The sequence below is a fragment of the Bemisia tabaci genome, chromosome 4 (genome assembly GCF_918797505.1).
Source record: "Bemisia tabaci chromosome 4, PGI_BMITA_v3".
In the NCBI taxonomy this organism is placed as follows: Eukaryota; Metazoa; Arthropoda; class Insecta; order Hemiptera; family Aleyrodidae; genus Bemisia; species Bemisia tabaci.
Genome location: NC_092796.1, coordinates 59,411,586 through 59,426,258, shown reverse-complemented (window position 1 = coordinate 59,426,258; position 14,673 = coordinate 59,411,586). Strand labels below are relative to the sequence as shown.

Sequence of the window (14,673 nt, the reverse complement as noted above, 5' to 3'; positions counted from 1 at the left end):
AAGGGGCAAAAAATGCAGAAATTGAAATCAGGCAAGGCATGAATAATAAAGATATAAAAAATAAAATGCAAAAGTCATAGTGCAGGAAGAGCTAAAATGAATAGACTGACTCTTATATAGAAACAATTTTATTATTTAATTTTTTTCCTTTTTTTAAAAAGATACAGATCAAAATGATACATGATTAAAAATTTAGATTAAAATAAAAAATTTACAAGAAGTTAAAACATTTGATGTTTCTCCTTCTTTTTGACAACTTGCATCACACTTTAATATTTATGGCTTATTTAAAGAACTTGCTTGCACTTCAGAATAAAATTGAACTAATTCAGACAGAGTTGTAGGTATCTTGCAGTCAGATTTAACCAGAGAAAATCACACTATCACCTTATTATGCAATTTAGAACGTGGTCAGGAATGCTGCCATGAACAAGACTAAATGGTGCACATAAGCCATTATGCTAACACATTGATATTTTCTTTTGGGATACACAAGCAGTCTCTTAAAAACATTTTTGAGTGGCTAATGAGTTCAGTCTCATTGTCTCAAATGCTTAAGCTCTTACTTCTTATTTCTTAATGAGAAAATTCACATTTATTGTGAGTTTGAGCATGATAGAACTACCAACATACATGCAGGCAGACATCTGTTCTTAATAAATGCTACTTTGGCCCTAAAAATAATTACACGTTCTTCAAACCTAATATGGGCGATACAAAACCAAATAACCATTATTCAGCACACGGTGCTGTTTTGGGGGATGAGACTGGTTTTACTACTGCAGGAAACTGAGACTATGCAAAAATCCAGACTTGCTTCCTTTACATCCAAGGCGAAGATCAATGGACTCATAGTGTATAAAAGCATGTAAATGCCTAGAGCAATTGAGCAGACTCTTGTTTTATGAGAAAAAAAGGATTTGAAAGTTGCTACAAAAGTGAGATATAACTTTTTCACTGCAGGCGCACTCATCTTGCATAGACTCACCTTATTTACATTTAACTTTTACATTTAAATTTTTGAGCACATGAAAACTTAGTTCAAGAAATTTCATGGTGGGCCTTTCAAAAGTTACTGTCATGATGAACAAGATATTAAGATTTGATGCGCCCATTGGCAGAGGAGACATTTCCGACAGGGGACAAACTCAAAAAAATTGATAAAAAAAAGTAGGTACAGAATAAAAAAATAAATTAGGTACCTAATCAAATGTAATATAGGTATTGCTTGGGATAAGGCTTAAGATAAGTATTAAAAAGTGGGGGAAAAGTTAAAATTTTCTTGTCTCTAGTTTCCAATCATTATTGGGTACTTGTCACAGGTTTCTCTCAACAAGCAGAACGTTGTCTGCATTTATTTTACAGCACAAAAACGTCCATTACAATGCCTAACATACCTGCTCTTCCATTGTAAAAATTGGAGTTTTTCTGAAATTTATGAAAAATTTCTCAAAATAAAAATATTACTGAGCTGTGAAGGATCGAATCGCAAGCAATTTTCACTGTTTTAAACTGTACCTGCAAAATACTTTGAGAGAGAGAGAAAAAAAAATCAGCAGCAATTAACGGATTTTTTTTTTTTTTTTTAAACAAAGCTCAACTTGTTGTGCACCACTAAGATAATTTGTAACATCATAAAATAATTTTGGAAACTAAAAATCATGACAGTTTGGGGGAAGAAAAAGTCATAATTTTGAATCAAGCCACTTAACAATTTAAATATCGTCAAAAATTCTCAGCTTTTAACCTCCAGACACACACACACACCCTCACACACCAAAAAAAAAAAAAAATAAAAAATAAAAAAATAAAAAACAAAATGGTCGAGATGAAGAAGTGTATGGGTACTTAGTAACTGAATAAAAGATCCTAGACACAGATTTAGCATTTTGAATACAGATGTTCATTACCATTAATCAATAAAGGGTGCAAACATGATTTCTTTAAAATTTGTTTAAGTTGAAAGAAGTTTGATAGAGGACTGATTGGAAGTATAAAAATATGAATACCTACAGGATACATCTTTTGAATACAAAGATGTTGCAACAATGATTGTCTAGACCTCATGTCAATAAAAAGCTGCAGACTTAACAAAAACTATAATTTTACCCCTCAAGTTTACACAATTCTTAAAGTCAAAAATTTATCCTTCAATAACAGGTACTTTAAAAGTACATACAAAAATTTATTTCCTTCATTCTTGCCATAATGAGCAAAGTTTTAAGAATTGCGTCGTTCAGCAGGTTGGAGAATATTCAGCGACTTGATTCATTTCCTTGTCACATATATTTCTCCTACCTGCTTTGTCACCAAAATAAAAATTATATAACAATATTCAACCAGTCAAAGAAATTCAAAGGGACCAGGGACAAACAAAGTTCTTTTAAAATTGATTAAAGTCCATTGACTACGTCTGGAATAGATAGTGAAGTTCCGGTGAATTTTTTGGGGTAAATTTCATCAAGTTACAAAGGTTGAAAATATTTACGTACTTACAATTTTGACCAAAAAATGTTGATGCTTAAACCTAATATTGTTGCTGTTTAACAGCATACACATTTTCTGATTTGAATCTTACTTGTATCGTTTGCAAATAAGTAACTTACTTTTATTTTTCAAGCTTTATACATTTTTTTTTTTTTTATCAATAATAGGTATATTTTTTGAGCTTCGCACCTCAAACCATGGTGACTAGGATTTGAGTTGACACTTTTTGGACCAAAATTGTGCTCACATACTCTTTGCCATAAAATGGTAAGATTTGGTGTCTCATCTCAAAATTTTTGGAAACTTCAGTCACTTTTTTAGACACAGTAATAAATAAAGAGGAAAATCAAGCCTATATAAATGGGCCCTTTGCCTACAAAAAGGGAGAGGCTGTAATTACTCCGTTTTATGACGTCTGGACTAGTGAATATTTACTGAAAACAACGGACATCTCCAAAACATCGGAGCATCAGTGAGTGGGGCAGTTGCCGTGTCAACTAATCAAAGTGGCCTTTGACCGGCCAAAACTGCCTGGGCGATTTGTTAGAAAAGTAGAGAAGTAACAATTTTCAGTATTCAGTCTTTATTCCCCTAATCATCAGACCATGCCATTCATGGAAAAATCAGTTTTCCCAAGTGAAATTTCATCCTTCTAAAGGGTGGTTTTTTTTTTTTTTTTTTTTTTGCATCAGATCAACCCCTGAAAAGGTATCTGCACAAAACGAACATGCCTCAGGCAATTTTTCATAAGAACACGTGTTAAATCGCATCCAAGTTCTATCCACAAGCATGACACCACAAAAACATAGTTACAACCTCTCTCATCTAGTAGGTAACAGTTAAAAGAAGTTGGTTACGTAAATTCTAATATTGGCTTCTGATGTTGGGAAGTACTTTCTGGTAGAAACAAGGTCACGGGTTGAGTACTAGAGATGACACTACATCATTTTCAGTTTGCATGTTTAAGAGTTGGTGCCAATTGAGGCGCTGAATGTAGGTGTGCTTGACTCACAGCAACGGATTAATACTTAAGATTTAAAGTACAATTCTAAATTAACAAACATGAAATGTTAGGGGATATGTGAGAACAATAGAGTGAAACAGAAATAACCTTAAAATAAAATATTAAAAAAAGAGGATATGATTGATGGAAGAGGAAACACTAAAATGATATGATTAGTGGAAAAATTAAAATGATATGGATTTGTGACTAAATTACACATAGAATAGAGGATAAGAATGTAAATTTCTTGGAAACGAGGGGAAGGAGATAAAAACTGAAAGTGCTTCCACACTTTTAGGTAATGGTGGCAGCCAGGAAGACGACATCATTGTAAATACAAATTTAATCAGCTGGAACACTACTTGATGGTGTAGCTTGAAGAAAAATTTTGCTCAATTTTACCTATGATTAATGCTGAAAATACCACCACCCTTAACTCTCTGCAGGTCAATTAGAGTTTTAGCTATTATTACCTATTATTAGGTGTAATAGATACACTATACCTAGGCTCTTTTTGGCTCCAAGAGCACCAAATTTGAATATTCAAAGAGCAGCAGTAATTCAATGCTTGATTATTTCTAGATGAGCAGTTTCAAAATTTGATGACATCTTTCTAATATTGTTAATATCAGTGCATTGTCATTGAAAAATTCACATAAGATCTTTGACGATCAAGTTTTAAGCTGCTTCTCTGCATCCTACTTAGGTGGATTGTTCTACACACAAAAAAAAAAAAAAAAAAAAAAAAAGAAAAAAAAAAAAAAAACAAGATCTGATGATATTGACCCCATTGCTATATTTTCTTTTCTCTGGAGAGCTCACCTTAGAAGTTGAGGGCGGTTCTTTTTCAACAATTAGATGCTAAATAAGATAGGTTGAGGTGCAGATGCATCAATAAATTATCAGGCAAGTTTTGGTCAATGAGAAGTGACCTTAAAATCTAGTGATGACTACTTTGAAGGCAGGACTTGAGCAATATTACAGATTACAATGTCACAAACCACTAACAAAGAGACATTTTACTTGGCTGATGAAAATTTAGGCATCGGCTGCAGCAAAGGCTCCTCTCTTGGAAGTACATAATCATGGTAAATTAGTTTCCCCTTTATCTGTACCCTTAAATGGCACAGAGCCAAATATAAATTCAATAAAGCAATATCAACTAGTATGTGAGAAATTTTTTTGGGAATATCGGCTGGAATTAAGGACACCGATTTACGATGGATACGACTTGCAAATCTTGACCAACGTTGAAGAGCTTGAATTTTTTGGTTTCATGAATAAATAATGTACACTTTTGCACCAGTTTTTGATACAGTGATAATAACAGCATAGGGATGAAGGAGCTGCTTGCAGGAGAGGCTCATGACGTGAGGAAAAAAGAGGGCCATGGAGGGGAAAAAAAATCATGAGATGTCCAATAAATGCAACCCGCAACTTGCAGAACATGGATGCGGTAAATACGTATAAAACTTATCATGAGCATACTCCCAGGGAAATTTTTAAAATACAAATTCAGACTAGATATAGATCACATCTTATCATTAAATTAAAATTCATAACAAAACTGGGTTGTAAAATAAAAGCGTAATAGTTGATATTAAAACAGTTTTCTACACAGTTGATAAGAGAATCCTTGGAACTGTTCAATCAATGAGAATACAAATATAGCTGATACTAAAACAGTATTGAGATCTTAAGAAAAAACTCTGCGATAATCAAAACAATTATGCATCTCAGTTTTAACTCCTTTTCCAGTTACGATCTATATATCGAGTTCCCCTCGCATTTTAAACTAAACCATTTCCAGAAATATATATGCAGATGTTTCGGATGAAAATAAAAAAAATAATACAGATACTTAATTAAAATTTATCAATACCTAGTTTAAATGCTTACTGTTAATTAACTTTTGGCACCGTGAAAACAAGAGAAAAAAGCGTGATAAATTATTGGTACGGAGTGAGATATTATCTATTCTTTTTTATACGAAACATACTTGCTTGTACCACGGTTAAAAGAATTGTCGAGTTGAAATTCTGAATATTATTACTTTTACTACACAACTAACTATTCAACTGGATGTGATAGGGTCCTGCATGACAATAAAGTGTTTCAAGAAAAAAATGTTTACTGAACTTTAACTGACGTTTGTTTTTCATTCTAATTTTACATTATTACTAATTGAAGTGGTCAGTAAATTAGAAGAATACTAAATAGGCCATTCAAAGTCCAACCAACAAAAATATTTTCAAAAATATTAAAGTAGAAGCATCTTCTATTTCATTGAACAATATCAAATCGGATGCATGTTTTCAACTAAAATTTACATTTAAAAAACCATGCACCAATGTCGTATCTCTTCACTATGTTTTCAATTTTTTCCTCAGAGGTGGATTTAAATTGCACCTTTCCTAATAATAATTCCTCAAAATATTAGGAGCAATTCTGCAAGTGCAGTTTAAAGAATGAACAAAAAATTAATTGTCTATTCATTCACAATTCCTTGATTACGTAGTGAAAGTATACACAGTCCGCTGATTTCTCAAAAACAAAATTTAAGGAACATACGTTTTGTTATCTAAATGGGTACTTTACAGAGATGATTATTTTTACTTTAATCTACTATCGTTTGGCCTAGAGCTGGTGCAGCACCAGGTGGTGAGGGTAATGTTTGGATTGCCAAGTTTTTGGTTGGTTACCTTTATGGAGGACACAGTTAAACTCTATTCTTCTAACGAATTTTAGATAATAGTAAAGAAACATGACATTGATACGCAGGGGATTTTTTTTTAAAAAAAATGTGTAAATCTATTTTATTTTTAAAATCAATTAGGTATTGAAATGAGTGGTTGGAAAAAATACATAGATGCATAAACTTTAAAAAAGTAATATATAAAGATGAATGAACGCCTTTTAAAAGTTCATTAACGACTACATTAGTTGCTGAGAACCAATTTTCTGATTAATTTCTTAATTGGGCTTTCTTGAAGTTACCACAAAAATGCTGTCAGTTCCTATGATCACACTGCTTTCAGCTCATTTTCTAGAACCAAAAATTTTATGCAATTTTCAAACGAGAGAATGTTTAACTACATCATTTACTCACTAAAAAATTAAAATATAAAACTCAAAATCTCTAAGCATACTGTCAAAGAGCCACTGATCTAATTTAATGAGGCTCTAAGGGTAGATATAGAAAACAAAAAGGCTGACGATATAAAGTACTTCTTTCATGACATACATGAAATTTCTTGACTTTAATGACATTCTTGGCTTTAAAAGGCTTCATATCATTGATGAATTCCTTCGCAATAGCAGGCAAGTTCCCCTGAAGATATCTCCATCAGTTTAAAAAAGGCCTTCCCTCATTTTACTTCAGAACTGGTGTCATGTATTGCACTACTCAAAATTATCTTTGACAAATGCACAATCCATTGAAACAGTTATCATGATTTTTAAACATTTATTTTTGTGTCCCCACACTCCTCAATTTGAATTCTTTTACGGCGGAAATAGAGTAAAATTAGACCAAAAACAAAGAAAAAACTAATACAGCTCTTTCATTGAAAAAAGACATCCCTTTCATTTAAGCTTTAGTATGATGCTTCATCTTTAGAATAATAGGATACTAGCCTTGAAGCTTAAAAAAAAGGTGCAAGGACTACAACACAGAATTTTTTAAACCATGTTATCACAAACGAGAGAATGTCTAATCAAATGCACCTCTTTTAAAAAAAAGGGGGGAAATTGCATCAGCTATTACATGTATTCATAATTTTTTCATAATCTCTGAGACAAAATTTATCCGCTAATTTTCTGAATATTTACTCAGTAATCAAAAATAAAATTAAAACATTGAATGAAAAAATAAATGCCTTGGGAAAAACAGAAACAAGTTTTCTTCATTTGATTTTGGCACATCATAACTCCGGATTAAAGGATTTGTAAAGATAAAAAATTTTAATTTTCTTCTTCTCTTTTAACCCCTCCTTTGTAGGGGTCTACGCAAACTGAATACATATTGTATTAATCTACTAGAGAATCACTGGCACAAACTGTGTAAACGTAATTTTCTAAAAATAAGAGTAGCGCAGAACAATTATAACTGGTGTTAAAATTATTTTCTGTATGGGGGGGGGGGGGGGGAGTAATACACAGTTATTCAAAGGGATTAAAGAAATGAAGGGGTAGGAGGGAGCTGAGTGGTTGTGAAATATAAATATATCTGTTGATAAATGTTTCCGAGACAGGAAGAAAATAACAATCAACAACCAAATTTCGCTTTCTACAACAATCTCGAACATAACAATCAGTAAGACAACATACGTACATACATTATAGTCATAAATCATTATGTACATTAACACAGATTTTACGTACAATAATTCATGGCAAAAAATAAAATCCAGTAAAACCGAAAGTTTTACTCACCACAACTCTGATTAAGTCTGCTGACTAAGCTAATGACTGACTGAGCTGTAAAGAAAAAAAAATTAAAGGAGGACAGGGAGAGGAGTGAACCGTACATTGTACATGGAACATGCGAAGGAGAAAAAGTTTTGTGATGAACATCCACTTTCACAGCAGAATTAAATGCAATCAAGTGCTTAAAAAAGAACATTAAAGAATTAAAGGTACTGCAAACTTCAAGAGGTACCTATTAAATTCAACATTACAGTAGTTTGCGGGTGAATCTTTTCCTTGGGCTAACTTATTAGTGATGATTTCTCCTTATTCAGATTTTAGCTAATGAGAACTCTCTTAAATGTTTATCCTCCTTTAATCTTGCAAATAAAATTGTTCTACAGATGAAGATAATAGAAATAGTGGAATTAGTTTGATGAACCTCCATAAAATACATTAGTACGAAAAGTTCAAGAAATACTTTGGTTAAAAATAGATACGTAAACCGTAACAACAACAAAAGAAGAGATAAATAAAACGTCTTTTAACGATTTCGTTTCTATATATATAATATGTAGATACTTAGGATAAAATAAAAAATTAATTATATCTTAAAATTACACTAAATAATAAAGTCTTTTATTCTGAACAACTGCTAGGCTTAGAAAAATGAAATGAAAAAAGCTGCGATGATACATTACTTTATAAATAATAAAAAACAGAGAATACTCAGTCAAAGTAAATTCAGTAGCATTTGAAAGAAGGTGCCCTTTTTAAAAAACGAAAAAGAAGTCAAGGAAACCAAAGAGAGGATACGAGTTCTTGAAATGCGGAATGAATTAAAAGAAAGAAAATCTTGCTTTCAAATGATACTGCTTGAATTAGAGACAGGTTCCAGTTCTTCAGTAGCCAATGCCAGTTTTGAACCATTTCTTTTTTCTTTCGTTTTTTTCTTTGTATATTAACAATATCACAACAAAAAATCCTAGAGGTACAGCCAAATTACTATCGTAAAACAAAATCAAAGCACTGGGAGCGCTACAAACCACTTTAAATTTATAAATATATTCCTTGGGAATTTGAAATTGTTTTCAATCAATAGAATCAACTATTAGAGGTATCCACCTTAATTTTATCATGAACTTGAATAAATTTTTTTAATTCAAACAAAACTGAAATATTTGATGGAATACTCTACTTGCCTACAAGGTTAAGAGCTAATCCTCTGGGACAGGCATGCTAAGACTTTGCATTCATTATTCAACCCCTAATTCAAGATCAGAAAACTTGCATGATAGAGCTTGAAGAAATTGAGAAAAATGTAAAACAATGTTTAAGCTATGACTAAATGACAACCTGTGCTAAAGCAAAAGAAAAAAAAAGAATCATACATCGCTTATCTCTTCTACTGGAGAAAAGTAGATTACAGCTTACATCACACACTTTATATTGCACATGTTTTCTCCTGTCTAAGAATGCGGAAATTTAAGATGCAATCAATAAGCATTTGATAGTATATACTGGACAAGCATTTTGAATTATGCTTTGAAAGCCGACAATGATAGTCTTATGTTTGTGCAGACATATTCGGTGATCCAAATATAATATAAAATATTTTACCCGATATTGAACAGATATGTTCAATTCAATAAAATGTTTGAGATTTAAAAAGTCCAGAGGCACAACAAGAGAACATTTGGGGGAATTCGATTTGTCACAGCAAGGTATTATGAATAAGAGGAGGGATTCAAAACATCAATGTTTTGAATTCTTGGGAACTGTAATAATCATGTGCTTCTCCCGTTTTTTCCAACCAAGCCTCATACAGAAGACCCAATCTCATGAATTTAAGTTCTGAGGCATACAAATTATTGGCAATACTGCAATTATCTAAGAACACTACAACAGATTAAGAGTCTAAAATGTTATGCAATAAGCTCGGCTGATTCCTTTGCACATGATAGAAAAATATTCACCGAGTGATTGAATATTGACTGAGTCCTTCCGAGTGCTCATATTTGTACAGAGGACTTTCAAACCCCTATATTTGACTAGATTCTTAAAGACAAGTTATTGAAGAGAATTGCAATTCCTTTTTCTTCTTTTTTAAAAAAAAAAACAAAAAAGCATTGTCTCAAATATTGTGTATCTTTTATTAAAAAATGTCTCTAACTCTGCAAATCTCTGCTGAAGATAAAAAATGCATAAAATGTGATGAAACGGAAGATTTTTCCAACATTGTCATTTTTGTTGTCTCTAATTAATATTGTAACCAATGATTAAAACAGAGATAATCATACCAAATTTTCTCATTAAAAAAATAGAGAATGCAGCGCAAAATAGTTCAATGAACTTGAGGAAAAAAATCGATAACATATTAATTATTGCATGACACCCTGTGACTTGAAAAAATATAAAACGGCCACAGCATAGCTTGATAACGCGTATGAATTGCCATTTTCCATTGCATCAACTTTCCTTTAGATCTTTCATTATTCCCTTAGCTCAATTGTTTCAAAGCTGTTGCTTGGCTTTCTTTTCACACAAACTTCTCAATTTTTTCCGATATGAATGTAATTCATTTAAAACCTCAATTTTAGAAACAAAATTACATGAATACAAGATGCTTTAAGCCAGAGCATAATTCTGCTGCACTAAGGAAGAAGACTGTCTGAGCCATCAGACCTTGCCCAAATTCTTCTGTCGGAACACGAATTTTCAGGGAAATCTGTGAATATTTTTCTTGTAATTTTTCAGAGAATTTTATTTGCAATAATTTCAAATTATCTGAAAATTTCAAGAAAAAATATTCATAACTCTCGTCAAGAATAAATATTTTATTGAAGAAAAATTGACAATTCTCGAATGTTCGGGACACTTTAGTTCCTTAGCACAGCAGAACTGATGACCAATATACTTCTTTCAGTACAGAATATACGAAAAAACAGGAGAAAAGGACAGTTGACAGCTTAAGAAAATAAATCATGCAATATCCTTCAGAAGGATAACTGCACCCATCCTTTGCCTTTCAATGATTATTTCCAGAAAGATGTATCAGAAACGATGGTCAAATTGGAAATGAAAAATTACCTAGTACATATAACAATTTAAAAACAAAAAATCTTAGACATTTTTAATGTTAAAAAGAAACAGAATATGATTATTCCTGCATTTATACAAGTTACAAGTGTAATACTTAATGATACTAATGGCACCTTTAATTGAAACGAGAGAAAGAAAGAATGAACTACCTACTTACTCAACTTATGAAAAGAAACGTAAAAAAAAAGAAAGAAAAAATCAGCAGGACTGATCGTGTGAGTCACTAATTCTGTACAATTTAAAAAGAAAAAAAAAAACTACCTACTTAATATTTAAAACCAAAAACAATACAAATTGAGAGAACTAAAAATATAACAGATGGAGTAATGTCGGTCAAAGCTCCCAATCTACATGACAATATATCAACACCTTGAAAATTGAAAGCTGACACATTAAAACGAGTTGTCGATTCTACCTGCTCTAATTGGTCAAGTATCACGCTTTGTTTTTGAAGAGAAAAAATTAATCTATCATTTGCTGATCAGTCGTGGAGAAGACAAGGTACCTCAAAAAATAGAAAAATTAACAGGTAGAAGGAAGTGGGTACAGGAGAAAAATACAGTTGAGTCCAGTTTATCCGCATTAATTATGATCAGAGTTTCCATGAATGATTTCTGACCACAATCAATCCAAACGTAAAAAATAAAGACTTGAAATGCCAGGAAGAGCGAGCTTGTTAAAGATATAGGCATAAATAAAGTATCAAAGATTAATACATGATTGTGAAAAACTTGACGACTTTTCCGATTTCGAATAAGTTCCAAGGATACTTACTGAGATTTTTTTTCTTGAGGGAGGGGGGGATTTCCAACAAACCGAGAAAAAATTCGAGTATTAGCATGTTGTAAATAAATGGGACTCAACTGTATAATTCAACCTGATACGTGTTTTCATTGAAAAAATCTGACAATTTAAAATGCGAATTTAGGGAAAAAATGACGTGGGTATGAAAAAAAATACACTGATCTTGATGCTGCATCATCAAGCGCTTTTTGATAAACTGAAACTCTAATGCAAATTTTTTGCAAGATTTAATAGAATAAAACACAGGTTTTTGATGGAAAACAAAAAAGATTTTGCAATTCATGCTTTTAAAAGAAAAAGTGCCAGACATAAAGGGAGCTCAGAAAATATTGCTGACGATTATGCTGACGATTAAAAATGACCTAAATCCATAAAAGGCTTTAAGCAGAGTCCATATTGCATGAGAGAGAACAACGGCAAACTGAATACCTAGTTAGCACGGACGGCATCATGACTCATTCACTAATCTCAAAGAGGAAACATCTGTCTGTTTCTTGCAGTAGTTTCATTCAACCTGAACTAAGAGAGAGCAAGCTTTTTCTCTTCTTCTTAGTTTTTTCGAATCCACTTTGTGGAACTAAGTCCTATGTGATGAATTACAGTGGGTACCATGAAATGACATGCAAAATAATTTGGGGGTAAGAGTGGTAAACCGAATAAAATTGTACGGTCAATCTGTGTGACATCATTGAAGGAGTATTTACAAGGATGGAGAGAGATGCTAATTAAAACGCTCGCAAAGTATGACTCATTTAAGAAATAAGCAATACTTTAAAAAAAGTAACATTTTCAACTAGTATCCGAAGCATGAACGAACACAAGTTTTATCACAGAATTAAGCTAATTACAAGATATTGCATTCTCATTAAGTAAATACAAACCATGTACAAAACAAAACATGATGTGTAATCAAACAAGCACACAGACGAATGTGAGCTCTTCCTGATATTTAGTGCCAGTCTGAGTTTACCTCAACAGAGGAAAAGAGGCGCGCATCGCACTGACTAGTTGCAGAACATTTTTGAGATTGTGAAACAAATCTGCTACAGGGTTTGCTGGACAACAAACCAAAGAGAAGCAAATATTAATGAATCGGGGTCTTCACAATGTGATTGGGTGTGATGTAATGGTAGGCTGGAATGGGCATTCCTGCCGTCTCCATTGATATCCTGAAATAGTGAAAAAGAATCAAATTAGACAGAGGAATTTAAGAATTGGGAGGTGAAGAGATATTAAAAATCTGTTAGATGAGAAGTGACATTTGGATTTATTCAAACAAAATTGATTGGTTGCAAAACTGGAAAGAAAAGGAAAGAGGAAGAAAGAAAGAATGCTGGACCCTCATTTCCCAAGAAAAATGTCTACCTGTCATGACTCATCATTTTCTTGGGGATTGATGGTATGGGTAACTCATAGTTGGCTTGTTTTTCTTTAAGATTCGTCGAAAAAAACAACGAAGAGTATGAAAGTTAAATTCTAGAACTCACTTCATCTACCTTTTTCTCTATAGAACAAAGAAAAAGTGTTCTGAAGATCACAGAACATTGGTGTATAAGATTGAGTCGACTTATGCAAAAAAGGCGGCAGTCCACGAACTTACAAGCCCTGACTTTCTTGGCAGGATTCATAAGTTTTTAGACTTCTGCCCTTTCCTCATGAATCGATTCGATACCGACCAATATGGTGAAGGGGGAGGAGGATTTTAGATTTGAATTTTTTTCCTCATTGTGTTGATGTTGATTAAGATTTTGACTTGAGTTTCTTCATTCTGTTTCCAATGACATACTATACTTTTGGGGAAGGGGAGGGATTATCTTTTTGATAACTGCAACTTATCGAAGTTGCAATGACAATTTTGACTCGCAATCAAATTTCTACATAGTCATGATTTCTATACAGTCATTTATTTCTAAGTAGGCACCAACATGGATTATAAGAATTACAGCCGAGAAAAAAGGGAGTGCAACAAGTGACAGTGACCTTTTGCTCTCTCTCTCATTCTTCTTGGGCTTTATACCTATCATGAGTAATTCTTCTTCTAAAGTTCGGCAAAAGAGAGTGCCACAACAGTCAACACATTTTGGCACTGTGTACACACAATCAGCGCTAAAATGTATTCTTGGAATTTTCATTGCATTTGAAAAAGACGAATGAAGATTTTAAAAGAAACCAGTTTGATATTTTATGATTTAAGTGTCCCCGGTGCTTTTCATACTTTCCTTGTTAATTATGTTAGTTAAAAACTAAATCATTTCTAAAATCATACATGGAAGGACAACAAGTGTCAATACACTTACGTCAGCAATACAAATAAAATGAAAGAATAATTGAACAAAAAAAATTGGGGAAAAAAATAATAAGTTGTTTGAGAGGGTATGCTTGTTTTGTAATAATTTCCGTTGAGGTATCCACTTACTTGCGGGTACCGCAGAACATTTGAAATGAGGAAGGGGAAAAGTGCTGGATCAGTTAAAAGTTGGGTAAGGTTAGAGACAGCATGTATGAACAGAAACACATGGTAAGGCTCAATAGTGGAGCCACCACTTAATGGTTTTAACAATTATTTAAAGAAACTGAGTTAACTTCCTGCATTAAAGTATGGCTTAGTGGCAAGGCATTTTGGGGCAGTTGACGGTCGTTACCTGCAAAGCAATCAGGTGCTGTTAACTGCAGAGCTGCGCGGCAGTAAACGTTAACGTTAAGTTGGATATACCTTAACAGTCAGATATTCAAAGCTCATAAGGATCTGCACTCACTCTGAAGATTAAGATACTTAGATGTCAACAGTTTCAAAGCATAGAAAATTAATCCTCACCATCACCAAATACTTTTCTCTCCTTTCCATCTGGTTCTACTCAAAAGTATTCTGA

At 32.7% G+C, this 14,673-nt stretch overlaps 1 protein-coding gene across 1 annotated transcript in view; it reads right to left on the bottom strand.

Moving 5' to 3' along the window:
* Positions 1-112: 112 nt before the first annotated feature.
* Positions 113-14,673, bottom strand: part of mub (poly(rC)-binding protein mub) — a 155,558-nt gene continuing 140,997 nt past the window's right edge. Inside the window, exon 12 of the mRNA XM_019059402.2 lies at positions 113-12,972. Within this exon, the coding sequence (XP_018914947.1) occupies positions 12,888-12,972 (85 nt within the window). The 3' untranslated portion in view covers positions 113-12,887. The remainder of the gene's footprint in view (positions 12,973-14,673) is intronic.